The sequence below is a fragment of the Labrus mixtus genome, chromosome 22, assembly GCF_963584025.1.
Source record: "Labrus mixtus chromosome 22, fLabMix1.1, whole genome shotgun sequence".
In the NCBI taxonomy this organism is placed as follows: Eukaryota; Metazoa; Chordata; class Actinopteri; order Labriformes; family Labridae; genus Labrus; species Labrus mixtus.
Window position 1 is genome coordinate 17,525,737 of NC_083633.1, and position 27,950 is coordinate 17,553,686.

General features: G+C 45.4%; 1 protein-coding gene across 8 annotated transcripts; it reads left to right on the top strand.

Moving 5' to 3' along the window:
* kmt2e (lysine (K)-specific methyltransferase 2E) lies at positions 1-27,950 on the top strand. Of its 8 annotated transcripts, none has more exons than XM_061030180.1 (25): positions 1-340; positions 10,481-10,665; positions 14,678-14,792; positions 15,400-15,629; positions 15,777-15,916; positions 16,381-16,562; positions 16,668-16,706; positions 16,820-17,020; positions 17,154-17,284; positions 17,488-17,605; positions 17,712-17,821; positions 17,912-18,164; positions 19,180-19,278; positions 21,101-21,172; positions 21,743-21,928; positions 22,143-22,469; positions 22,662-22,961; positions 23,092-23,242; positions 23,354-23,580; positions 23,676-23,732; positions 23,945-24,490; positions 24,740-25,002; positions 25,203-25,282; positions 25,500-25,579; positions 25,668-27,950. In XM_061030180.1, exons 2-25 carry the CDS (start codon positions 10,595-10,597, stop codon positions 26,703-26,705), a joined length of 5,016 nt encoding a protein of 1,671 aa, XP_060886163.1. In that variant the 5' UTR covers positions 1-340; positions 10,481-10,594; the 3' UTR covers positions 26,706-27,950. The 8 variants fall into 8 exon arrangements, with proteins under 8 accessions (XP_060886163.1, XP_060886164.1, XP_060886165.1 ...); XM_061030181.1 differs by having other exon boundaries at positions 14,681-14,792; XM_061030182.1 differs by lacking the exon at positions 21,101-21,172.

A 27,950-nucleotide genomic window follows, 5' to 3' on the forward strand; every position in this document is an offset into this window, starting at 1 on the left:
GTCCTGGCAGGGCCGCCATTTTTGCAAAGGGAAAAGAGACTGGTTTGAGGGGATCTAATTTCTAAAAAGTCGCCGTTGACTAGGGCACATTTTTTAACGGTTTTCGCGTAGATTTGTTGTTAAATCGCAGCTCCCGCTAAGCAGCAAGAGCACACGTGGCTCAGACGAGATCATTCTTTAGAGGACACGTTTATTTACAAACATTTAAAAACGCTTCGCTACGGATCCGCAGTGTGGACAGAAGTATTGTTTTGGTTGTGGAAGCTGTGTGGAAAGCGACGGGGGTCTTACCCAGGTCCCCTTATTCGCTATTTAGACCCTCCAGAGTGGACATAAAACGGTAAGAAACTTTCATTAATGAGCAGTTAGAGAGTGAGCACAAATCCCACCTATTGTTGGCTTTAGTTAGCTGGTTAGCTCACATCATGCTCAAGGCTAACGCAGTATCACCTGCTGGTTAAGCTTTCCACCTTTCTAACATCGTTTAGACTCTTAATGTGTGTTTTTTTAAAGCTATGATTTGTCTACTCTTGATTTCAGCTGACGTAATTCCAGTGTAAGTGTCAAGTTGGCCAAGCAAGAGCACCACTTGCTTAGCTAGCGCATGCTACTAGCTCAGAATTAGCTTTCGACTTATCGTTCATGGTTAAATGGTTAAAGACCCTCACAGCGCAGTTTTTTTTTGTTTTAAATGCATGAACACATCCGTAAGGGAGAGTGGCACGTTAACTTTACATAAGATTGCACAAAAAAAAGCTGCATGAATTAGATCATCATGCCTGCCCCATAGTCGACCATACAGCCAACTAACAACACTTAAAACTACCAACTTGTCCTTAAAACAAGCCATAATAACATCCTTCTTATGTTGACTCTGTTAAACTACAACCTTAAGGGGACTAACTGTGTTTTTAAGTTTGACACAGTGACACTGCAGGCCACATTGCGCACAGTTTCCCCCTTTAGTATAAATAATTTGACCTCCTAATATAAAAGCTACCCGCCTCTATTTCAAAGCTGTTAATTTACTTTACATAAGCTACGCTGCTTGCAAACTGCAGCCGTCATCAAACACGCCTGATCCTCTTTTTTTCTTTTTTGGACAAGCAGTCAGCCAGCAACAAAAACAGTAGATTAAACATTAGTTAGAAACTTGAATGTGTCTTGTTGGCCTCTCCATCCTGCTCAGAGAGCAAGGGACATTATTTCTGTTCAGTGAAATATATAGATTATAATAGATTTACTTTATTGATCCCAAACTGGGATTACAGCAGCACACAATATGAGTAAAAAAAACCCCACAATGTTAGCAAATCTAAACACAATATATTAAGTCAATAAGCACTAAAAATGAAGAATAAGAATGTGAATATGTGCAACCAGGATTTAACTAAGCATTACTAGTTTTAAATAGGAAGATTAAATGTAAATGTGCAAGAACAGAGTCAAAGATTAAATGTAAATGTGCAAAAACAGAGTTGTAAATGGACAGTATTGACATCAAGTTAAAGTGCATGAGTGTAGACATGTTATCAGCAGAAACTATTCAATATAACTGCGAGTAGACAGACAAATGAAGTGAATTTGAGTGCAGGGATAATTTGTAAAAATTTAAACATGTGCAGAACAGATTACAGTATGGAGAGACAGATATTATCATGATGACAGTTCTCTGCTCGCATGAGGTGAACTATACAATGCCACTGTTTGAAATCCATTGAATAAAAGCTTTCATGAGTTCAAGAGAAAGATGTTAAATATGTTATTCCCCCCAGCAGCCAGTCCAAAGCAGGAGCAGCTGCTAAAATATCTGAAATGTTTTGGGGGTACACTGCGCATTAATGACACATGCTTATTGAGCTTTTCTAAGTCTGTAGTGAAGATCTAATCTGTAATAGACCCAATGTCAAACGAGGAGCTGCAACCAATTGCTATTTTACTATAATCAAACATTTTGCACTTAATTTAGACTCGGTGTGTAATGGGTTTAAATGCAGCAGGCAATGGGGGGGGAGGGGATGTTCCGTTTCCAGTCATACAATTTGTAACTCCATCTTCCACCATGCTGAGCTAAACTGGTTGTTTTTTTTTTTTTTTTGTCTGACCTGAATCAAACAGCCTTGTGAATGCAAACTGCATTTGGTTTCCCCCCCTCAAGCAAGTTCATCTTGCAGAGCGAATTTAGTCGCTATTTCCTGTCCTGCTCCGAGCCAAGTATTAATCCACTGTGTTAGCTTGTATTGCTAGGTTAAACCCACTACGCATTATGCTGTTACCGTTAGCTCTGTTGTGTTGCTTTGTGGCCTGCACTAACGGCGTACACATCAACGCAACACCCCAGTTATTCCTGCGTTAAATGTAAATTCGCACGCCTTTTTAAAAAACTCCCAATTTAAAAGGCGACTCGGGCGTCGACCGTCTCACTATTACATGTAGCCCTGCTGCCTTTTCCAGAGGCCATAATTGCTAGCAGCTTAGCTCACTGGCTTTTGCTTTCGACGAATTCACACAAAAAGAACCTAATGGTAACAACACAGAGACTGTACCGACAGGGTGATACTTAAGGTAGAGTGTATGCAAGAGGCGATTGAATGCTTTCTTGGGGATTTTTCCTCCCATGGCGAGGCTCCCCTGGCCACACGGTTGTCTCGGCCGTCCTGAGAAAAGCGCTATGAAAATGGCGACAGCACCAGGGTGTTGTGGTAACATAATAGCAAACGTTGTGCCCTCCACACCCCTATCGGCAGGGACCGACTGCAGCGCCGACATACTCAACTGGGAAGCAACTGCACAAACACATGCATTTTGATTTCTTTTTTTTTTTTTTTTAGTAGATGTTAAGAATTGCAACAACGTCAACGAATCGAGATCATGCAAAGTTATTAACTGCGCTTTTTTTTGAGGGGGGGGGGGCTTGTCATAGGCTACTATGAGCCGCTGATGCAGTTTGGCTTTATCCCAATACGAAAAGCATAGTACCCCTGTAACATGCGTCACGGCTTATGCTATTGCTTGTGTTTCGTGTTCATAATGTTTGATGCGGGGATTCGAGATTTATTGTGACAAAATTAGCCAATCCCTTTCAAAAGAAAACGTCTACATGCTTTAATTGTCACGACAAGCTGCGTAAAGATAAACACACAACTCCTTGTCCTTTTTAGTAGTGGTCTCTATTACAGCCTTCCTCCTGTGCAACACATCACCTCCCTGAAACCATCACCACCATGTTTGCATTTCCCATGAGGTGATTTTAGTTTCCCTCTCGTTTGAGATATGTATGCAATAAGTACAACTGACTTAGGGCTGGGAAATATATCGAGTTTTTAAGATGTATCGATATATTTTCAAACATGATATCGGGTAAGACAATATTGTTATTATGGATATAGTTTATGTTGCATTAAAATAACATTACAGAGGTGCCAGATCACCTTTTTCTCATCTCACTGATGATGACTGACTGTCTGTCCCTCTTCACCCTGCTCCTCCTCTCTCTCTCTTATTGTATTTAAGGAACATTTTTATTTTATAATATTACTTTTTAAATTCACAAACAGGTTTTTTACTTTTCCATGTGTTTTCACTGTTAATAAAAGGCATATCGATATTTCCTATGAGGTGATTTTAGTTTCCCTCTGGGTTGAGATATGTATGCAATAAGTACAACTGACTGTATTTAGGGCCTTTTGTTATTACTCCTAGAAAAGTACATTTTAACCACCTTGTATTACACATTAAAAAGCTCCTTTCACAGATGTTATTTTTTTAACATCTCACTTATTTCTGTTATAGTGTGGCAGCTGTCCTATTCTCCATGCCACCGTTGGGGACAAATGTTTGATGCGAGATTAATTGTGACAAAATTAGCTGTGGATACTTACAATCCCTTCAAAAGAAAACGTTTCTATGCTTTAATTGTCACGCCAAGCTACATAAAGATAAATACACAACTCCTTGTCATAAGTATTCATATCTATTACAGCCTTTCTCCTGTGCAATATATCACCTCCCTGAAACCATCACCACCATGTTTGCATTTCCTGAGGTGATTTTAGTTTCCCTCTTAAGATATGTATGCAATAAGTACAACTGACTGTATTTAGGGCCTTTTGTTATTACTCCTATAAAAGTACATTTTAACCACCTCATATTACACATTAAAAGCTAATTTCACGTTATTTTTAACATCTCACTTATTTCTGTGATAGTGTGGCAGCTGTCCTATTCTCTATGCCACCGTTTGGAACAAATGTTTGGCATGCTCAGCTTAAACCCTTTATTGTTGATGTGTACAGCAAAGTTGTGGTTTCTTTCTGTTTAGATCCTTTTAATGTCGGTGGAGTTAAGGAAAGTATAGAGCTGAAAATGACACAAAGGCTATTAAATCGCTGCAACCGTGTCAGGAAAAAAAAGTTCAGTTTCTCTGTATCAGTATTCATTTTACAAACATCTCCATGGTCTGTATAATTCCCGTCCATTGAGGGTCAGTGTAATTAAGTTCAGCTGCCTCTGGTTTTAGCAGTAAGTGGCAAAGGTGCGTCTCTTCTGTGGAGGGTCTATATCTACTAGAACAGGGGCTAGAGTGCTTAATCACTGTCTGCTTCATAATGCCTAAAATCCCCAGCCATCTTGTTCTTCTTTGTAAAGGAGCACCAGCCTCTGTTCTGGCTTATACCCCCCTTTTCCCCTCTGTCTACATGGGAAGTGAGCACATATATAGTTAAATGCCTTGCATGCTGTGTGTGTGCCCGGTTACCTTGTGCCGGAAAGTGTGTGTTTGCTTGCTGTGTTGACAGAGACGGTGAATGAAGGTGAACTGCCACTCTCCCTCTGCCAATAGGCACAGAGTACTCACACTGGCAGGCTGCAGGTAGTCTTAGCAGGTGGCACACCTTTTCCCTCACCCTAACCCTAAGACAGACTCACAGAAACATATGATCAAATAGACTCAAGCTAGTAACAAAACTATTGACATTTTTTTGATGTGCCTTAGCATAGAGAGAGACTATAAAAGTCAAGCAGGTGCACAGGATGTCTACCCGTATATTGACATATTGATAGGGCAGATGAAGGCCACAGCCTCATCCCATGGCTCAAAAGAGGTCCTTTTGTTATTGTGCTCCTCCCTGTCTCCAGACAATAACCCTGCATCCCCCAAACAGTAGCACCACTGTGTAGGTGATGTACACACCTCACCATGTGGGGCTAAGCTGCAGCCAGGTCTCTAGTGATCTCACTTGTGTAGTACCCAGACCCACAGAGACCCACAGACAAAACCGCCTGGCCCACAGGCCCAACGTGGTCACATGGTAGCCCAGCTGGGAGCTGAAGCCAGGGCTCAGGTGACCTGTTTTTGTGCTGCTAGCTGGGCCGTAACAGATCCCTCTTTAAACTACCAAGCTGCCTCCCTGACAGGTGGCTTTATAGCTGCTGCAGCCCTGTTACTAACCTCCTTCCTGTTGCCGTGCATGTTTTACAATAGCGTTCAGGGGTAGCACCAGGCAGGATGGGGGTAGAATAAAGTGGGGATGTGCTGTCAATGTTGGTGATGTAACAGCACTGCGGTCCAGGCGTGAAATTGATCCTCAAACGCTGCTGTAATGGGACCTGAGTGGCTCTTACTGTTATTTTGCCCGGTGAATGCCATGGAGCCTCATGCCATGCACATGAGTAGCTAACATTTTTTTGTTTGCTGCACATTGCATTCTCCAAATGCTGTAATTAGCTGCCATCTGCATGTGTGTCTGCTTGTCAATTTCTGATGCACAACTAAAGATGTAGCTTTATTTGGTCCTTTTTAAAAAAAGTTTTGGCCTGTCTAATTTACAAATCTTATAAAGTAACTTACCCCTGATTAGACAGGGGCTGGCTGTGATACTCTATAAGCAGGAGCGAGGGGGAGATAGAGAGATTGTTGCCTGGGGGGTTCTCCTGAACAGACATTACTCAGACTACAGGAGGGCTGCCCCAGCTTTGCTGCCAGATTCTTGTTCTTACTGACTTTAACTCGCTCGCTCCTTGGCCAACTGAACTGAGCCCAAAGGAAATTGTTTCCATTTTTGCCCTTGGGAGGCTGTATTAGGACTATATGACTCACATCTGATCACATCAAACTGTTTTCTTACAGCAAAGTCTCCTATGAACACACATGCAGTGCAGTCTTAGCAACCTTAAGAATTGTATAATGCATTGTTTTTACCAGGCAACCTTTCAGTCCCTATTATACAATTTTACCCCCTGTTGCCTGAATCTGCTGATCCAAAGCCAATGCAGAGCACTGATCTGATACCAGTGTAGTACTCTAAAAAATAGCAGCTGCATAGTACTCACCTTGCGCTGATTTTTGTACAATGCTATCATTATTGTTTGGCCGGGCTCAACAAAATTACTTCAAATACCCAAATACATTTGGGGGACAAGCACCATAGAGGTTTTCTGTGCAATGTAGTTTAACATTATCATAACTAATATGGAACAAAAAGAAATGTAAACAAAATGAAAGCTCTGTTTTCATTGTTTTAATGGTTCAATCAAGAAAATTACATAATTGTTTTTGCCTTCAATAGAGATGAGCCCCCTCGCAGGTAATATGGCTCTAGTTGAATACCACAGGAAAGCGCTACAGTGAAAGACTCCTCAACAAAAACAAGCAAAGCGTATAAAAACATGCTAAGCTAATATAAGCAGGGCCTCATTCTCTGCTTTTGCACCATACGGTTGTTGGTCTTTGTTTGCTATTATCACTTGGTTATAACCCAAAATCCACTCTTCTTCGCTGCTCTTTAACAGCAGTTCCAGTTGGCTGCTTTAAGGTGGCACCAAAGCTCAACCTGCTGTGTTTTCTATTTTGTTTTGGGGCTTTTCAGTAAAACAGGTGTAACATTTCTACGGCCAATCATGTATCTTTTAAGTTAGTTTGACTGTAGTGCTCTCTGATACTAGATCCAATGTTTGAGGCTGAATTGGAGTGATTTTGGATGTGATTATCAGTAACAGAACTTCTCTTCTTAACCTCTACTGTTTACTTGTTGCTATGGCTATTATTTCAGACTGCTACACTGCTGTGTCCTCAGCACCTGACTCCCAAATGGACTGATCTTTACAGTCTGCTGAGGTATTGGTTTCCACTCTCGACAACACACTTCCTATTGTTGCAACCGAAATTGCCTGCATGGATTCTCACATCCATATCCCCTGCTGTATTGATGTATGACTCCACCTTCAGTGCTAGAGTACAGAGGGAGTTCTGTGGACACTGATTTATAAAGGACAGGGCAGATGCAATGTGTCTCCCTGTGGGCACCATGAATAAAGAGGGCCAGGCCTACATTCCATGTGGGTCACACTTCCTGTATTTGTATGAGTTTGTTTGAGTGTATGAGCTGAGTCATTGCAGACAGCTACAAGGATGGTGTGAAGTCGCATCAGCTTGGCAAGGGAGGCGGTGGGATTCATCGGAATCCCTCATTTTCGTCTTGCTCCTCCTACTTAATCGAAAAAGCGTAATCTGCTGAGACTTTGCTGTTACAAAACAAGAATGAAGACACTTCCACACGGAGCAGTGGTAATAAACTGAAGAGAGAGGAAAGCTGTTTTCTGTAGCGGCGTGGTTTGAGTGTAATATGCTGTGGGTTTTCCCTCACCGACTCGAGTGCCGTTCTCTCTTAAAAGGAGAGTTATTCCCCACACAATGACGTGACTGTGTCCCCTTGCTGAGGGAGGGAAGGAGAAGAAAGGAGAGACTGGGCTATGCTATGCGCTCCACTCTGCCACCCAGAGTCCACCCAGGTCTTGGCTGTGTAGCGTCACTGTCTGACAGACCCTTGTACACCTCCCCCACCCTGATGCCCTCAGAAACAGAGGGGGCTGTGGATCATTTCTAAAGAGTCCTACAGCGAGAAAAAATCTGTTCAGCTAGCATGTGAAACATAATGCACTCAAACACAAACCACTTCCATCCGGTGGCCTTTTTTTTCCTCACATTTGTCCACTTAATTCCTCTTTTACATCCGTGTCCTCTTACCCTCCCCTGTATGTGCATGTTCCCCATTTTCACCGTCCCTCGCTCCTCTCGTGTGTTTCCATAACAGCAGAGGATTTGGCCAAAGGTGGCTTTAAACGGTCTCTCCCTGCCTTCTTGTAATTAGGAACTGTGTTTGTGTGTGTTTGGCACTCCCCTTCAGTCTTCGTTACTGTCTCAGGTTTATTTAGGAAATGCTCAGAGGAGGGAGAGAAATCCGGCTGGGCGGGCCGACTGGGCACAGGAAGGGGGGGTGATATGTTTTTTTTTTTTTCTTGATTTTTCCTTTCTTTGGCTGCGTTTCTGCAGGCTGATGGACAGCCCTGCTAGAGGAAGTAGGAGGAGCAGGCAGAGGCAGTCACAGCAGCTCAGATTTAGTCAGGAATGCTGCTGTACTGTACTTGTTTTTCTTTTTTCCACCCGCCTTTTGTCGGACTTGACTGCGCCTGGTCGTAGCGCTGAGCATGTATGTTTGCACTCCTTGTAGGGAGGAACGCTTGAAAGGACAGGGTGAAGGGCTATCTATCTCTGTGTCTGTTTGTGTGTGTGGAGGTGGGGGTGGGGGGGGTGGGTTATATGAGTGAATATGAACATGTGTGTGTGTGTGGGTGCATTCCTTTGTAGTGACAGCAGGGTTCCCTGGGTAAAGACAAATCGTGTGGACAAGGGACACAAAGTATTGTTACACATGAATATCACAATATATCTTTTTCGTGTTACTGTACTTGTCATTCTCAAAACCATAGTATTGAGATTTGTTCTGGTGACAATGAAAAAAGAACTAACCCAAAAAACACACACTTATGAAACAATAAAATACATTACAGACACAATATATATCATACAATACTGCAGAATACTGAATTTCCATCCCTTCATCGTGATATGTGCTGTATCCCAAAATTCATGCCAATACATAAACATTCATGAAGGAAGCATTTTCAAACACAAACCTACTTGGGCTCTCAAATGATACAGATCAACTTCTGCCTCTTCTGTCTTTTCTTCTTCTTCTTTTTTCAAAAGAAAGTACGTATTGATTACATGTGTGCCTTCGATAATTGCCCCAGCCAGTGATCTAGCCTTGCTGTTTAACCCGGTCTCTACACACAGAATCAGAAGAGAATTTGGACGGTGAACCCGTCAGTCGCCTTGGCTGACACGCAGGCTCACGGGGGTCTTCTTCCTCCTATTAATTAGGCTTGGAGCTGACAGCTGCTATGTCTGTGAGCCTCTCTCCAGTCCTGCAGGCTCAAATAGTGCATTTGAGCAAATTAGTACCTGAAATGACTCTCATGGCTATTTAAAAAGAAAAAGAAAACCTCCCTGTTTGCGTGTCTCCCCGTGAGTTTCCTTGGTTTGACAGCTAATGACTTACACCTTTCCTGGAGAGAGTCTGACGTGCATCTGTGCGAGTTCTTCAGAGGACATGCTTGTGCTGGATGTCTCTTAGGCATGCAGTGACAAGTTCTGGTGTGACGGTGTGTTATTGCTCACGAAGTGTGTGAAGCATTGCCCTTTACTACCTACATGACATCCGCCATGCTTTGCAACCCCTTTCTCTCTCTCTGATCTAAATCCTGAGCAGCGATCTGAGTCTTTGTTTGGCCCCAGTGTGCCTGAGCCAGGCGGAGGTGTGACCTCCAGCCTATTTCGTCTAGGCATCTGTCCCTCCCACTAATCCCGCTTATCAACAGAGCTCTCTGTATCAGGGGCAGCCGCACTGACACATATGCTCCCGTCTGGATTCACATCAGCCGGTGTATTATTTATTAGTCCAAGCAGGCTCCTGCTTGGTGACCAAAGGGACTGTACATTCATTTCCGAACACCTAATGTAGTCAATAATTGATGTATCAGAAGCCTTTTCCACATGGCTAACTGAAGATCCTGGCCGCAGCAATAAAAACATGCGCTATCAATTATATGTGTGGTTGTGCAATTACGGTGTAAAGATGTGCAGAACCGAGTGGTCGAAAGGGGAAAAATGGCCTCTGTGTGTTGTTGCGTTTTTTTGCCTCCCTCCTTTTCATGGCTGCTGGATGCTCTGTGTTCTCTTGCTCCCCTTTGTGGGAGCTTTCTTACAGTGCAGCAGCAGCCTTCTGCATTCCTGGCAGATAGTGTGTAGAGGTCGCTTTAGCGCAGTTCACAGCAGCGGCTCAGGCTTCACCTTACAACATCCTATCCTCTCAGTTTTTATCAGTCAATACCTTACGTTGGTGGCTTTTTGTCAGAGGGGAAATTCCTGTCAATTGCTGGTCTGAAAGTTTGATTCATGCATGAGCATGTGTTGGAAATACCCGGTTTTCACTATGATTTGTAATTTGAATAAAACTGCAAAACTTTGTTCTTGGTATGAAATAAATTACACACCGTTGATCTGATTATCAATTCATGCCTCGACATAAAACTAACAGGTGTCACTTTTTTTCTTTCTCTCCTCTCTACCACTGTGTTACAGGCCTTGTGGATGCACTTAGATGTCTGCAATGACTGCTGTGGCTGGCATGCCTCAGTGTTTTGGACTCCCATTCTCTGGACTCAGTAGGACAAGAACTGATCAGCAGAGAACGTCATGAGCATAGTCATCCCAGTAGGGGTGGACACAGCAGACACCTCATACCTGGACATGGCTGCGGGCTCAGAGTGAGTAACACTGAAACACACCTTTTGTATGCCCCCTCACTTCATTTACTTCCTTTCATCGTTCTTGTATACCGTCTTTGTTCTTTCTCAGTTTCACTCACTTTCTTCTTTTTCTCCCCACCTTTCACCTTCTTCCTCATCTCCCGACCTTATTCAGTGTTCTTCACATGTTCATCTGTGTATGCCCACAATTGCCTTCTACAGTGGCTGAAGCACTGCTTTGTCATCTTTGACTGAAACCTTAGGCTTGAGTCACTTCTCCCTTTCCACCTACATTTGCTCTCCCACGTCAACTTCTGTAAATGGGAAAGGAATTTGCAACAGGGCTCCTTAAATGTCTGCTCTAATGGACGCTCCAGTCTTGCCATTGATTATACTTGCACTCAGCTGTGGCTCATCACAAAGACATGCCCAGTATTCAGCTATTAACTACATCCACATATGTGAAACTGGCAGGAAGCCTAGAATAACACAGACTATATGAGGCATGCAGAATGCCCAATTTTCCCTCCCCAAAGCTTGATTCGTGCACACGTGTGTGTGTACGCTGCATTGAGCCCAATAAAGCAGAAATGGTGCATGGTGCCATGGCAACACGCTTCCCATTACCCCGCCTCTCGGCTTCCTATAGTCTTGTCAAGGACGTTGCCTTGGCTTTTTCTGGTCAAATAAATGAAGCAAGAGGGTTCTCGTATGACTAAAGAACAACACACGTCATCAACTTCTAGAGGGGCTCCTGTCTCTTTAAAAGACGGAGAGAGAGATAGAGCCCTCCCCCTCCACATTGGAGATGTTGCCGTGACAGCTTGTGTTGCCATGGTGTCTGCCCCTCGCAAACCCCCTCCCTCTCCTCTGCACTGCGCAGGGCCTGTTGCCATGGACACTGGCCTGAGTGACAGGTGGTCCTAACATAGACATGGCGTCTTAAACAGTCCCACAGCGTCAGGCCCCCTCCCTTTACCCCCCTCCGCCCCCTCCGCTCTGCTGCCATCGGGGGCAGGAGTAAGCCCCTCGCCTTGACTCTCTCACTCGTTCTTTGTCCGTCCTCGCTCTGCGTACGATCGCCGGCTGCAATTTCATTCAAAAGCCGATAACAAGCTTGAAAGGGGGCTTCCACCTGCTGCTGTCCCATCCAGACCACAGGGACACACGCAAACACACACCTCTCTGAGGGGTATTGAGCGTGCGCGCCAGCCGATTTTTTTTAGAACAGCAAGGCTGGCTACTCACCACCATCACGTCCTTTCCACATCCCCCTGTAGTCTGCAGCAGCGTGACCAGCTGTTGGCTAGCACAGTGTGTGTGTCCACGGTGACACACGGATCCTCGGCATGCGCGCACACGCTGACTGCATACGTAGTGTTGCCATGGCAGCAACGCGGGAGCTCTTTAGGAGTGAAGGCGTTGCCTCTGGCTGTTCAGTGCTGCTCTTTTTCTCTCCGGCTGCTGGTCCCTACGTTCTCCATGCCCGTTCACTCTGCCTGTCCGCCCTCTCTCAGCAGGTGTTTGCATTTTAAAGGACATCTGTTCCTTTTTAAACACTTTTGACATTCATGAGCTATAAATAGCTTACCTAGCTGCCATCCTACTTTAAACAAATACAAATACAAATACACTTTGATTTTCTGTCTCTCACTAATCATATTTTCTTGGCATAAAATAAGACTGTTGTGTATACTCAAACTCTCTAGTTCCCTCCTTTTTGCTTCAACTTCCCATGCTCGTAGTCATGAATGAAACACACCCCCCAGCTATGCACGCATACATTCAAACACACTTACTTCCTTAACAGCGCACAAGCTGGTTCTCTTGTTTGCCTCCTGTGTGCACTCGTTTGTCTTTTACTGCCTCTTCCACCGATTCACCTGCAGGTTAAACTTGCAGTGTAACAGTCCAGTCAATTCTTTTGAGCCTATAAAACAATACAACCAGATCTTTAATCCCTGTACATAAAGTTCTGTCTCTGCTCTGGCCAATCATTAACAAAAGAAAGTTATTGAGTGTAGTTGCACTTCCTCTAGTATTGTATTTAACGTTCTTTCAACTCTCTCTGCCCACTTGGCTGTTTTGACAAATTCATTTGTGTGGCAGTTAATCTAGTTTGCACACACCTTAGCCCGGGTCCGCCTCCAGACCTCGTGCATGCACTTACGTTTTCACTTTGATAGTGAACACTTGTACAGCACCAGCAACACACACACACACACACACACACACAGGAAGTGCTGCACATTGCTCTGTCGGCATGCAACAAGAGAAATATGGCTGAGAAGGGCTCACACAGGGGCCGTACATACACCCCACTTTAACTCAGGACTGCCTTTTTCAAGGGAAGAGGAGGGACAGGTATTAAGTTCATGATTTACTTTTCTTTCTTTTCTTTGCTTTTTAAAAATAGTATAGTTTTTAGCTACATAATTATTGTATTTGTGTCTAAATGCGGCTGTTTAAGGACTTTAAAACTTAAAACTGTTATGGAGTTGCTGAACTGTTTAACATGAGCAGAAATGCTGCATGGCCTGTTCTGTGTGTCTTCTAGTCTTGGAGTATTTTTTAACCAATCTTACCTGTTTATACTCAAGGATGTCCAGTATGCTTGTGAGCTTTTCTCCATTTGGCCTTGCTCAATGAAACTTGTTGGCTGTGACCCTCATGGAGTGTGGGGTGTTCTTTTAGTTCCATGAGATAGCCGTGACTCAGATACCTTGGTGGTGTTAGTAGGTTTCTGACCTTTTGTGATTCCTGGAAATTAATTTGAGAAAAAGAGGTTGATTAAGCACTTTTTTGGCATGATTGTACCTGCAGGTGGATATCAGATCAGTCAAACATTACCGTACTCTCTCTTCTTGTATCTTGAATGTATCATGAGCCTCACATTTCCCTCTCTTATCTTTTATTCTCCCCTCCTCGCACATGACTATTTTTTCTTGTGCCATGCGTTTTGCCACTTTCCACTTCCCTCTTCTTCTAGTGCCACCCTCTCAGCAACTGAAGAATGAATTAATCGTGTCATGATAAGGGTGGGTTGGGTTTTAAACGGCCAAAACAGGCTCTGTGATCCTTTTGGTAAAGTGGATCAACTGGTTTGGTATGAATAAGCTTGAAGAACAAGCCTGTGTGTTTTGTTGTTTGTTGTGTGAGTGAGAGTCAGCATGTTTTTTTTAAACTTATTGTCTGCCTTGTAGATGTCAGTTCAGGGGTATAAACATAAGTTATTCCGACATATTTATTTCAGTTTTTTGTCCGACTCTGTTCTCCGGCCAAGTCGATGTGACAGCATGCACAGTCAGCCTGTCAATTTGAGAGTTATCAGCAAAATGTACATAAAGCATTGCAAGTTAAAATACTAAATCAGCGGGAATGAAGCCCATGTGACAAATATACAACATAACAAGCTTGTAAATACTGATGCATCAATATGAAAACACAATTTTACTTCTAGTCTAACTTGTTTTAATACTTGCGATCCAGTTTTTTAGCCTTTTGTTCCAAACCTGAATGGTTAGTTTCCACTTTGAAATGTAATAGGGTCATGTCATTTATGTCATATTTATTTATGTCATGTCATTTACTGACATTTCAGTAAACCCTTCCAAACCCACACAAGGTTACGTCATTCTCGCTAAACATATCTCAGAACCTGAGAGTTCGAGGCTACCGGACAATGCTTTTTAAACGAATCAAATCAAAAGGAAAATTACTTGCACTTCAGTTAGTCTGTGTTAAGACGCAGTGACGTGGGGTTACATTTGGTCCACCAAAAATGGAAAATAGCCACCCAATTTTAGTGTTTGGTGAAAGAACAGGAAATGGAAATACTAAGTACTTGAGTAAATGTTTTGGTTGGATGTTAAGTAGCCTTCTACTGACCTAAGCCCCCTGTCAGTGTCACTACACCCCTGTTTCAACCCTGCTGACGTACACACACTTCCACGCACTCAGTGTGTAACCTTGTTATCCAAAGTTTTTCACTGTACATTAACAAGCTTTTTCTCTCTGTGTCACCGCCCAGCAGACCAGAATCGGTGGAGGCCAGCCCTGTGGTGGTGGAAAAGTCCAGCTACCCACACCAGATCTACAGCAGCAGCTCTCACCATTCCCACAGTTACATTGGCCTGCCTTACGCTGTGAGTATGCACAAAAACACACTTGCACTGTGCGTCCTCTTATCAACCTGCACACCCTGAGACCTCCTTCTCTGTTAATCATTCACGATGAGATCCTGAAATGGAACATTGAACCATCATGTTCTGGTGTCCTCAGACTTTTTATGATATAGGGAACTTTAGGAGGTTGATCAACAGAAAATGAATCAGCAACTATATCGATCAATACGTCTATAGTTCATTGTTTAGTAAGCATGGTCATCTCCTCTGAAATGTGAGATGTTTGCCTTTTCTTCTTTCGATTGTAGCTTATGGAGTATTTTGTTTGTATTTATCTGGAATATTTTTAAACAGTTTTCAGCGTATCGACCACATGATTAAAATCTACAGAAATAATAGCTTGGAGGTTAATTAATAATGAAATGAGTGGTTGATTTCCTTCCATCAGCTGGTTATTGATTATCTTTCCATTTACCATTTTAAGTTTTATGGACTAAATAACTTATAAAATAATCAAGATTAAATCTATCTGGCTCATATTACATATTAAGGTGCTTCATAAACTTTGACTCTACAGAAGCATTATTTACCTTCACAACATGACTGATATCCTCTGTTCCCCCATCAGGACCATAACTATGGGGCGCGGCCCCCACCTACACCGCCAGCCTCCCCTCCCCCCTCCATGTTGATAAGACAAGGAGAGGGAGGGCTGTTTGTTCCAGGGGGTCAGGACGAAGCATCCAGGGGCACCACGCTAAGCACATCAGAGGATGGCAGCTACGGGGCTGACATCACCCGCTGCATCTGTGGCTTCACCCACGATGACGGCTACATGATCTGCTGTGACAAGTGCAGGCAAGAGCCCGTTTACTCTTCATTGTTTACAGGATCTTTGACATGATGACTCACACCTCTGTTCCTCTTCGGCCTGTACATGTCACCATTGATGCAGTTGGGGAAAAAAAGTGATTTTAATGTTGTTGTTTTTTTAAATCTTTTCAGTGCCTGGCAGCATATAGACTGCATGGGCATCGACAGGCAGAACATTCCTGAGACATACCTGTGTGAGCGCTGCCAACCACGACACCTGGACAGAGAGAGGGCCATCCTGCTGCAGACCAGGAAACGGGAATGTTTGTCTGGTAAGAAAGAACACACAGAGGGTTTACTCTTCATAAATATCTCTTTTAAGATCTTTATATGTTTCAGTTTGTCTGGAATAAAATCTCAAAAAAGCTCCAGAATATTTGGATGAAATACTTTAGATGAAAAGGTTGTTACTTAGAGAGCTGCTTCCCTACTGCAGGTGATGAGGTGTTAGACGTTTTCTATGGAAGACCATAGACGGAGCTTTCAGTTCTGCTCTCATTGCTTTCCTCGCTGCAGTAAATGGCCAGCTTGTTAGTGATCAGAGCAGGTTGTAGGCTGTGTCAGGGTGCAGAGCTCCGTCAGCCTGGAACACACTGACACCTGCTGGACAAGAAGCAAAATCACTTTTCTGTTGGTTCTGAAACATGCCTCAGATTACATTATCATAACCTGGCTGCAGCAGCTGGTGCTTTTTATAGATTGGAATAACTAAAATGTGTGTTGTTTGTTTATTCAGATGGGGATACAAGTGCTACAGAGAGTGGAGATGAAGTGCCGCTAGAGCTCTACTCCACCTTCCAACACACGCCTACCACCATCACCCTGACGACCGGACGCCTTGGCAATAAGCAGGCTGATAAAAAACGCAAAAAGAGTGGTGATAAAGAACCTCCAGCAGCTTCTGCTCGAGCTAAGAAGGTCAGATTTCACTTATTATTTGATCATAACAATATTACGCTCTATTTTAATTAAAACTTCAAGCCAATAGAACATCATTTAATGAAAGTTTTCTATCTGTGGTAGGCTTTCCGAGAGGGGTCCAGAAAGTCCTCCAGAGTAAAGGTAAACTCTCAGAAAACATGTTGTGGCAAAGGTCCTGCAGTTGCCTTTTTAAAACGCTAAAACAATTTTTCAAAAAATGCTTATAGGTTGTTGTTTTTTTTTTTCGTTCTTAGGGTACAGCTCCCGAGCAGGACCCAGCAGAGCACCCGTCTCTTTGGGAGAACAAGATCAAGACGTGGATGGAGCGCTACGAGGAGGCCAGCAGCAATCAGTACAGCGAAGACGTCCAGGTCCTGTTACGCGTTAAAGAGCAAGGCGACGGCAAGAGCCTGGCGTACAACACGCACCCTGCTTCCTTCAAACCCCCTGTGGAGGTATAAAAACTCATCTTCCACTTAAATCAATACACTTTGCTTTACATCGTCTTATAGTTAAACATGTAGTTAGTGTACTGCACCAGCTTCAGCGTTGGATAATGTCTGACTTGTCTTTCTCTTTTTGTTTCAGAGTCAAGTTCAGAAAAACAAGAAGATCTTGAAGGCGGTGCGAGACTTGGCCCCAGACTCCCTCATCATTGAGTACAGGGGAAAGTTCATGCTTCGACAGCAGTTTGAGGCCAACGGTTACTTCTTCAAGAGGTCAGCAGGCTAGTTTCTCATAAAGAGGGATTCCTCCTTTGAGTCCTAACTTACCATCGTATATTGAATATCGCTGCATTTCTTTTAATGAAATCAAGCAGTGTTAACAACTCTGGGGATTTGGGATGGAAAGATGTGCATTGTAGTTCATTCAGATGTTTTTATATGATTGAATAACACTCGCGTTGTTGTCCTTTTTTTAGGCCGTACCCATTTGTGTTGTTTTACTCAAAGTTCGACGGCCTGGAGATGTGTGTGGACGCTCGCAGTTTTGGGAACGAGGCACGCTTCATCCGTCGCTCATGCACCCCCAATTCAGAGGTGAGTCCAATAGAAACCTAATAAATACATCAATCTGGATTGTTTAAAGAAATCAGGCGTCTGCTCTCTTTTATATATATGTTAATGTTTTCATATCCTCTCGTAGGTGCGGCACGTCATTGAGGATGGAATGCTGCATTTGTACATCTACTCCCTGAGACCGATCACAAAGGGCACAGAGATCACCATCGGTTTTGATTTCGATTATGGCAGCTGGTGAGTTTGAACGAGAGTCTGCAAGAGGAACAACTGATTCCTTATCACATCAAACTGACTGTCTTTCTCCTCTTCTCTTGATATTCTTAGTAAATACAAGGTGGACTGTGCCTGCGTGAAGGGGAACCCTGAGTGCCCGGTGCTCAAGCACAATCTTGAGCCCACAGAGAACCTCGGCTCAGGAGGCCGGCGCCGAGGGAGTCGTAAGGACAAGGAGGTGGTGCGCGACGACCTGGGCCAGAATCAGAACATGGGTCTGGACTGCGAGGGGAAAGGCAAGAGTGTATGCGACGGCAAGCAGAGGAAACTGTCTCCTCTTCGCCTTTCCATCTCCAACAACCAGGTAAGATTACACTCTAATGAATACTGCACTTAATCACCACATCACACCTCTTTTCACACTTTACTGCTCATATTTACATGTAAATTCTACCACTGCATATTTTTGTTAATACACATTTATCCTTTTGGTCCATGCATGCAATTTATTTTGATCTTTGTGAACTGTGATATGCATGCGTTCTTTCATTGTTTGTTACATCCTTTTGAGTTCCCTCTTTATCCCATCATCCCTTATGCATTCACCTTTGCCCCCTGAGCTTATAATTTGGAGTTCAGTTGAAACCATCTTTGCACGGCAGAGACTTGAAGAGACTGCAGGCGTACATCAGGGAGTTTTATCACGTTTGTGTTAACAGAAACAGAAGATGGAAAATCGTTTCTCTAGTTTGTTTTAGAAAGCGGTTTGCTCTTGCAATGCCCAAGCTTAATTATCTCCAAAATTAGTTCCTTTAGAATTTTGAAATTTAAAGTGCTCCTAGTCTTGAGGTGTTCTTATTTTGTGAAAATTGGATACTTGAACAGTCAGAAATTAGCCCAGAACAAAGTGAGAGTGCAGTGCAGGATATTTAAATAGTAGACTTGTTTTGCAGATGTAACAGCTTTATAGAATAAAGGTTAGATGTCCCAATGTAACAAAAGATGTAAAATGTTTAAAAGTCTTTGACATTACAACGACATCCTCACAGCGTAGTAAGAGCTCAGTATGTCAGATGCTCCATGATTCATTTTAAAAGTGGATGCAGGTGGAGTGAGGTTAAAGTGGAACAGGTAAAATACCAAATTCATGATGAACGGGGCTTCTTGTGAGATCAGAAAAAAGTCTGAGCAGTAGTGTTTTGTGCACAGACTGGCCACTAAAAACTAGCATTATTGTTAGATATCTTCCCTCACCCACTTCCCTCACCCCCCTCCCCTTTCCCCCCCACTCTTACCTGTCTCCCTCTAGTCTGTAGTCAGACTGACTGACTGATCAGCCATGATAAAGCGCCATACCCCGTTCTCCCCTGCTCTTACAGGATCCTGAGTTATATGAGGATCTTGAAGACAAAACCTCCGTTAGCAATGAAGTAGAGATGGAGTCAGAGGAGCAGATTGCAGAGAGGAAGAGGAAGATGGTAAGTGTGCCAAGCTAGGGGCTACAGCTTTTCTTTTTTTTAAATTTGCTTTGCAGCCCCCCCAGCACAGAAATCAAACTCTCCCCTGTTGCTCTGGGCATGGACTGTCGGCTAAAGGGGCCTGTGTGCTTAGATAGGAGCAGCTGTCCTCTGCCTCCCTTCCATAAAACTACCCTCCTCTTCATCACTCATCTGCTTCAAGTGCTCCCCGTCACTGTCAACACCCCCTGTTGCTGTTCTGTTTAGTTTTTCTCCTCCCTCCCCGCGGCTCTGTCTTCTTTTCTGTCGGTTTATTTCTCCTCATTTGTAGCCTTTATTTTCTCCAGCGAGAGACAAAATGAACAGGCCTCCAGTGCTACGTTCCCATTAGCAACACCATCTCCTGTCAGTGGGAGCAAACCAGTATCTTGTGCCGTCATGCGAGCTGGAAATGTCCCCCCAGTGTGTCCTATACTTTGAGTATACTGCTCTTGTCTTACCTTCACTGCAGCGAGGAGTTTGAAATGGCCAATTACTGTTTCAACAGCTTTTTTCCCCCTGCCAAACTGCCGTATGTCCCACAGAGATGGGATCAAGCACACACACACACACACACACTCTCTCTTTCTTTCTTTGGAAATTACCCTGCAGTCAGCTTCATTTCACACGGTCGACCCAAGGTGTAAAGTGCTGACTCATCTTTGGCCAACATACAGTTCTGCTAATCGGCCAGAGAGAGATAAATGGTTGAAGAGCTTGAAAGGGGGGGAGGGGGGCGGAAGGAGGGGCTGCAGAGGGTAGAGCCTTGTTGCCAGGGCCATATTGACTTTGGGAGATCCAATAGGCTTCTTTCCATGGACTGTGGCCCAGGAGAGAGAGCTGTATCGTCTGAGTTTTAAAAAAAAAGAAGAAAAGAAGTGTGCATTCACAAACTGACGATGGGTGTGTGTGGGTGTGTGTGGGTGTTGTAAATCCAGGCCGCGACAACGATGCAGAGCAGATAACATCAGCGTGTGTTGGCATGATATCTCTTCTACTTACAAAAGAGCCCCTATTGTTTGAAAAGGCAACCTGGCTGTTTTTGTCCTTTCACTGGGGGGGTTTGACAATGTCTGATTAAATACTGCTTTGCTTGTTTCCTTTGTTTCACCTGGGAGACAACTTTCCCTTCAGTTATAATTATTCCATCATGCTTATCCTTGAGGTTAAAGGGGGCATGTAGCTAAAAAAAAGTAGGAATTCGGTCCTACATTTTTTCACACTTTGAGGATTTTGTTGTCCTCATGCCGGGCACACGTTAGGGCTGCACAATTAACCGTAAATGTATCATTACTGCGATATGAGCCTGTGCGATAAACAGCAAAAGTCTAAATACACGGGTATTGTATAAAACGTGATGAACAGCAGATAGACACAGAAATGTATGAAATGTATCCAACGGGTCGGGAGTAGTTGATCTTGCCTTGAACTGCCCTCTTTCCTCCCTGCACACTACACACCAAGAGGATGCACCATCTAACTGAAAATTGGACGGCCTTCAAAACCAGTCCTGCCTCTCAAAAATTGGAATGGTCAGAAACAGTCTGACGCTCATATTGATACAGCATTGTGACATAAAGAAACTATATTTTGGAAGGAGCACAATGTTTACCAGTAATCCTATTCATTAAGATGTTACAGATTCCAAACTGTCCAACACCTATGGTACCTGACACAGGTCTTTATTGCACCTCCAGGAGATCAGGGAGCCTCTAGTCTAGCTCTGTCCAGTGTTTATGAAGCCTTGTGTAGGGGGACATGTCTCTTCTAATTGGGCTCTTGGGTCTCTTTATTGAACACTCAGGCCTGCCCAGCGGAGCAGTCCCATCTCCATGTCGGGGCGGCTTCCAGCTCGAAGGGACTGAAACAAAAGGAGGTAAATTTGACCCATACATAGCCAACCTTACTCCACCCATCTACCAGCACCCCCCAACTCCCCCACTCAAAAAATTCTCCCGGAGGTGACTGACTTACAAGCATTCTAACTGTCCTGTCTTTACAAAATGTCTGTTTTAAAAAAATCTTTCAAAGGCTGTTCCGACTCAAGTTGGCGTTTTTGTTTTAGTTTTATTTTTGGTGGAGGCAAAGCTGATGAAATAAAGTGGCACAAACACATACAGGATCACATGCGAAATGCTATCCCAGCCAGGTAAACTGTAAACTGCCCTGCAGGAAAGTGTCACATACATGTAGAACATGTCACATTGACATCTTTACAGCATTGCTCCTGTTGTTTCTCTCTGACCTTTTCCCCCTTTTTGTTTGCTTTACCCTGTAAGCGAAGGGGTCACTTTCACCACCTTCCTCTGCAAGCGGCTTCCGCTATGTAGCAAACATTAACACGTTGTACCACTGCCCCTGGTGCTCTGTGGGAGAGATGACTCCATGGACTAATGCCTCCAAACCCCCCCCCCCCCCCCATTTTTTTCTTTCTATTTCGCTGCAGACTCGAGAGGAGAGGAAGATGGAGGCCATCCTGCAAGCCTTCGCCCGCATGGAGAAGCGAGAGAAGCGCAGGGAGCAAGCCCTGGAGAGGATCGGGAGCGGCAAGACAGAGCTGGGGTGTCGCAGTGACATCAAGGAGGAGCCTCCAGCGACACCGGAGATGGCAGATTCTCCAACTTTAATGCAGGTAAGAGCGCTGTGACACAAATACTCTCCTGAGTCGTGATCTTCATCTTCAAGATGTCTGTTGTTCTGCCAGCTTCCACACACTGATGTTTCACACAGAAACACTTATGAGCAAAAAAACAGGCTGAAATAACTTAATTCATATATTATATTTGTGTTAGTCGAGGAAGAATTTCATTTTGATGAATGCCAAATCCACTCTGTGATTCTAACAGCCGCTTCTGGAGGTGAAAGAGGAGCCTGGATTAAAGCCAGCTAAGGTCAAAGGGTCAAGGAACAGAAAGAGTTTCTCAAGGAATCGCACGCACATCGGCCAACAGCGCCGGCGAGCTCGCACCATCAGCGCCTGTTCAGATTTGCCGCCCGGCTCTCCGATAGAGTCCATGGAGCCCCTGACCAACGACGCCTCCGAAGGAGAGATGCTCACTGCACCCGAGCCTGAGGCCATCTCAGCCCAAGCACCGGACTCCAGCCCCCCACACAGCAGCTCACCTGCACCTGACAGAAACCGCACCGGCAGCAAGACCTTCAAAACTAAAAAGGTAAAGAGAGAGTCCTCAAGAGCACACGCGAACACGCTGAACAGTTTTAGCAACTGCGTAATTTGTTACAGAAAACAATAATTACACATGTGCAGGACGAGATAAAAAGAAAACAAGCTTTAAAAAAAAAAAAAAGTTTGTGGAAACCCTTCATACTGAAAAATAAATTAAAATGTCTTCTCTTGTCAACAGCACTTTGTGAGTGAGTGGGTGGGAGAGAAGCAGCCGGATCGTGGCGGGGTAAGAACACCGGAGCCGGTCCCCGAGAGGCCGCTGAGAATAAGCAGTGATCCCGAAGTACTCGCCACGCAGCTGAACGCGCTCCCCGGGATGGCCTGCTCGCCACAGGTGTACAGCACGCCCAAACACTACGTCCGCTTTTCATCGCCGTTCCTGGCAAACCGCAGCCCAACAACTCCTGGAGTCCCCACTGGTAGACGGCGATCCAGAGAGCTGCCAGAAACGCCGCCGACCACCGGCTCCTGCAAGAAGGTACAGAGACTAGCTTTACAAATTCTTCATTCTTGAACTGATACAGATCTGATTTTAGATTCAAAATGCTGGGGTTTTTTTTAGCTGCTGAATTGGTGATTTACTTAACCTTTTGTTTTTGTTGCTATAGCGATGGTTGAAGCAGGCTCTAGAGGAGGAGGGATCCACCAGCCCAGCCAGGCGGCCGTGCCTCCTCATGCCCTACGAGGGTCCTCTCAGCCCCTCCATTAACGGAGACTCTGACAGCCCCCTACCTTACAACGGCACCTGCTCGCTACCAGGTAGGCCTTATGAGAACTGGACAGCATGGGGTAACCTTCACCTGTCTTAACCCTCACATTAACAAAATCAAAATAAATCCTCGTCTGAACATTGTAAAATTCTTCCTACAGAGTTGCCCACACCTTTGAAAAAGCGGCGGTTGAGTCCGTTAGACGCCTGTTTGTCCGAGAGCTCGACGCCCTACGGCTCCCCTTGTGCCACACCGACCAGAGCCGAGCAATCGGAAACACCTGCAACCCCCATCTTATTGGCTACCCCGCCGCGTCCCCGAATAGAGGAGCCCAGTACAGAGACCCTTCCCAGCACCCCAACGCAGGCACTTATTGCCCCTCAGGAGGTAATGCTGTCTATATTGAAATCTCATCTGCACGCACGCTCTTGTTTACAAGAGAAAAAGAGCTGCAGTGACAAAAGTCTGTTCTTGTCTTACAGAGTGAATCTTCAGCAGAGAGCTCCCCAGAGGTCAGCCGGAAACCCAGCGTACAAGAGGTGAGTGAAGGACACTGCAGGAGTTACCTGTGCTCTAGCTCTTGTCTTTTTTTAACTTCTGAAAATGACTGAGCGTTTGTATCTCTGAGTGTTTTGTTTTCAGAAATTAGAAGTTTTAATTGTAGGATCAGTTTGGTTCTTTCTTAAAAGGTTTGATTGTTAGAGAGAGGAAAAATGAGGGAGATGTTGATTCCTCTCCTCTCCTTTCCTAGGCTGATCGTCCTCCTTCGTTGGCCTCCTCTCCCTGCGTCCGAGCTCCCATTTCAGACGGACTTCCGACAGAAGCCAAGCCTTCAGCTCCTGAGAGTCCGCAGCCTCCAGCCGCTGAGGCTGTGGAGCTGGGAGAGGACCATGCAGACGGCGGGGTCGTAGAAGGGAGTAGCGAGCCTCCCTCCAGCGCAGAAACTTGTGCTTCCTCTTTTCCTGGCTGGATTAAAAGCCCCGACAGAGGCCCGACTGGACCAGCTGGCCTGAACTTCTCTCCAGTCAACTCAAACTTACGGGACCTCACCCCCTCACACACTCTGGAGCCTCTGACGGCTCCTTTCAGGCCTGAAGCTGCAGCTGGGGCTGTAGCAGGATCCGCAGCAGTGACGGGGACTCTGGTCGTCTCTCAAGCCCCCTACGTTGAAGGACAGGGGCCGCTCTTTTACCCCTGCTCGGAGGAAGGGGCTGCGCTCGGCTTCTCCCGCTCAATGAGTGGGGACAGCAGCGGAGAGGCAGGAGGGTCGGCACAAAACCCTCCACAGAAGAAAAAGGTGAGGGCAGCCATGATTATTTTTTAGTTAAAGTAGTAAAAGTCCGCTGCTATCTGTCGTAATCCTGCAAACAGACACAGTTATGTGGTCGTGTGAGATTAGTGCAATATAAAGAAGTGGAATAATGAGGAAAACCAAAACAGTACTAGCTGCTCTGTTTCAGTAACTGTCTTAATGCTGCCCTCTACTGGTGTAAAATAAGAACTGCGCTCTCTTCTTGAATTACATTTTGGTTTCTGCGTCTTCCAGGTTTCCCTGCTAGAATACAGGAAACGCCAGAGAGAGGCTCGCCGCAGTGGCTCAAAAACTGAGTGCAGCTCTCCCGTTTCCACCGTGCCGCCTCTGACCGTGGAAGCCTTCCCCATTGCGATAGAGCCCCCCAGTGAACCTCCCCCGCCCCCTGCACCCACAGCGCCCTGCGATACCAACACCGCCACTGTAAAAGAGCAACCGACCAGCGAGGAGGCGGAGACATCGGGAGAGAAAGGGGAGAGGGATGGAGAAGGACAGTGGTAGGAACTACCAAAGCTACTTTAACCTAAAACAGTTTCCATATTCTTTGTTCAGTCTAGTTTTTCAAATCTTTGATTTCCATTTGAAGTCCTGGAAAAAATGAAACCATGTTAATTAATGCATCCTTTAAGTGTGACAATCAGCATTTACTTTCTTCGCAAAAACATCATTACAATGTCTTTTATTTGTTTCTTTTCAGGACGTCGTCAACTTCTGTAGAGCAGGCCCGAGAACGCAGCTACCACAGAGCTCTGCTCCTCAGCAAAGACAAAGACACAGGTGAGAACGAGGGCTTTGTATCACCTGAATTTAAGGAAGAGAGACAGTTTGGAGCCAATCTTCTTAATGCTTAAAAGAAGAATATAGATTCATTTTTATACCTTGCAACCTGAGGGGTGAAGAAGTAATAACAAAACTCAAAAGAAAGCATTTTCCAATCATTTATGTGTATATCAAGATTTTTGCTTATTTATGAAACTGTCTTTGCCTTTTGAAGACGGTGAAGCGGAGGGTGAAGATACACCTGGAATAAGAGATTGCCCATCTCCAAGTCTTCAAAAGACCCCCACCCACACAGTAAGTCTACATCACCCACACGAGGGAGGTCTGACTTGTGTGTCAGTTAAAAACAAAAAGTCTGACATTCTCTCTCTGCTCCTCTCAGCCGTGCTCTCCTGGACCTCCTGCCCGACCAGCGAAGGAGGAAGACGCAGACAGTCAGCCTCGGACGCCGAACCCCACGAGCCAGCCGCCGAGCAAGCCCGCAGGACCCAAACCGGCTCCTCTGACTCCAACCAAGCTGCTTCCCACCCCGTTACCTTCCTCTCCGGTCCACTACCCCGGACCCTCCCTGCTGCACTCCCCCAAACCTCAGCCGCAGGGCTCCCCCTACCGCAGCCAGAGGGCGCTGTTCTCCTCTCAGCCTCCAAACCAACCCCAGCAGCAGGCACAGACGGGCCCTGCTGCTTTCCCCCAGTACAACGCCCAAAGTGCTCCTCCCCCACCTCCCCCTCCTCCCCCAGCACCACCAGTCTCAGCAGCTTACTTCCCCAACCAGAGCCCCTCACCTGCCGGACCTTTCCCTGGTTTTAAACCCACGGTCAACCCCTCTTACCCTCCTGGTTCTCAGCCCATGCTGCAGACTCTGTCCCACAGCGTCCACTTTCAGAACTCGGCTGCTCCTCCACCACCTCCTCCCCCGCCCCCCCACCCGATGCCCGGCCCCACCCTCCTCCACTTGCAGCCTCCCATCCAGCAGCACCAGCTCATGCTGTCCACAGCTCCTCCTCCGCCTCCTCCTCCACAGGGCCCGGCCTCCCAAGCGCAGCAGCAGCAGCAGCAGCAGCCGCCTCCTGGTGGCAGCACCTTGCTCTCACTCACCCCTCCTCCACCTCCTCCCCCCCCTCCGCCTGCCCCCTCGTCTAATGCCCCGATGCAGCCCCTCCACTTTCAGAACTTAGCGGGTTTTCAGCCCGCGTTGCTGCACCCGGGCGCTGCTGCCAACCCTTCAGTGCCCCCATCCTCGTACCCCCCGCCCCTCCAGCAGACAGGACTGCCTCCACCTCCCCCTCCACCCCCCCAACAGACTCAACAAGGCCAGGCTCAGGCCGCCGCCTCCCAGATGCCTTCTGGGACTCGTGGAGCCCCTGCGTCCTCGACCCCTTTCCACAGCTCAGGGTACCTGAGCACAGGGTGGCACTGACCCCCCCTCCCTCCCACATCCGCCCCCGAGAACTCTACCTGAGGGGGGCGCTGTACCATAAGCTGTAGATATGTTTTCTATTTACCTGAACATACGGCCAGTGGAAAAACAGCGGATTGTGGGTGAAAAGGATGCTTTTTAAAAAACAAGAAAAACATGGACAGAAAAATTTTAGAGAAATGGACATTAAATAATCTTCAAGATAAACTGTAAAAAAAAAGTGAAGATGGACGATCGCCCCGGTGCTCATAGCTCCCTCTCTCTGGCCTCTGTTTGTTTTTATATAACCTCCCTGTTATTGAGAGAAAGCTCTCTGTTCTGTGTCTTGTTTGGACTCCCATTGTAAGGCCCCGCACTTTGTTAATCAATGGACATTCCAGCCTTTACCCCCCCCCCCTCCTCGGCTCCCCCTTCTTCCTCCTCTTTCCTATGTCGGTTATTCCTTTTAACTTCCTCTTCTCTCTCGTCTGTTGTCGGCTCTCTACACCGTTTTATTTGTTTTAATCTAGTGGCTCGTTATAGCAAAAGAAGAAAGCTTTTTGTATAGAGAAAAAAAAACACACAATTATTTTTTTTATTACTCTAACAACAAATATCTGTTCACCGCTGCAGATTCAGAAAAAGACCCCGTTTCTCGGAGCCTGCCTCACCGACCTGGGAGGCTGCACTCGTGTGTGTGTGTGTGTGTGTGTATGCGTGTGTGTGAATGTGTGTTTGTGCGTGTGTATGTTAGGGTTTGGAGGAGAATGGCTGCTTGGAGGAGGTTTGAGATGTCGTGTAACGAGTGCTCGTAGTCCTCCAAGGTAGGCAGAGTGGTCTAGCCCGCAGGTAGGACGTTAGCGGTTTATTTTTGAATATCAATGGTTATTTGTAGAAAGTGTAATTTAATGTATAGGTGGTTACTCCAGCTTTCACCAGGAACAGTTTGTAAATATTCGCTTCTTTTCTTTTCTATGCTTGTACAATTTGCTCCCATCCCATTTTGAAATATGGTTGTACATATGAACGCTCTTCTTGGCAAAACTGAATGTTTCTGTGACTGTAGCATTATTTTTATTTTCTCCCCGCCCCGCCCCACCCCACCCCCTCTCTCTCTGGACTCTTTAACTTCGTCTTTTTTTTTTATTATTTGTGTGTGTGAGTGTATGTTTGTGTGGAGGGGAGAGACTCACAGACACTGCACTGGTTGGCTATTTTCATGGTTCATTATAATAAATCACTGTAATGACAGTTTTATACAACTTG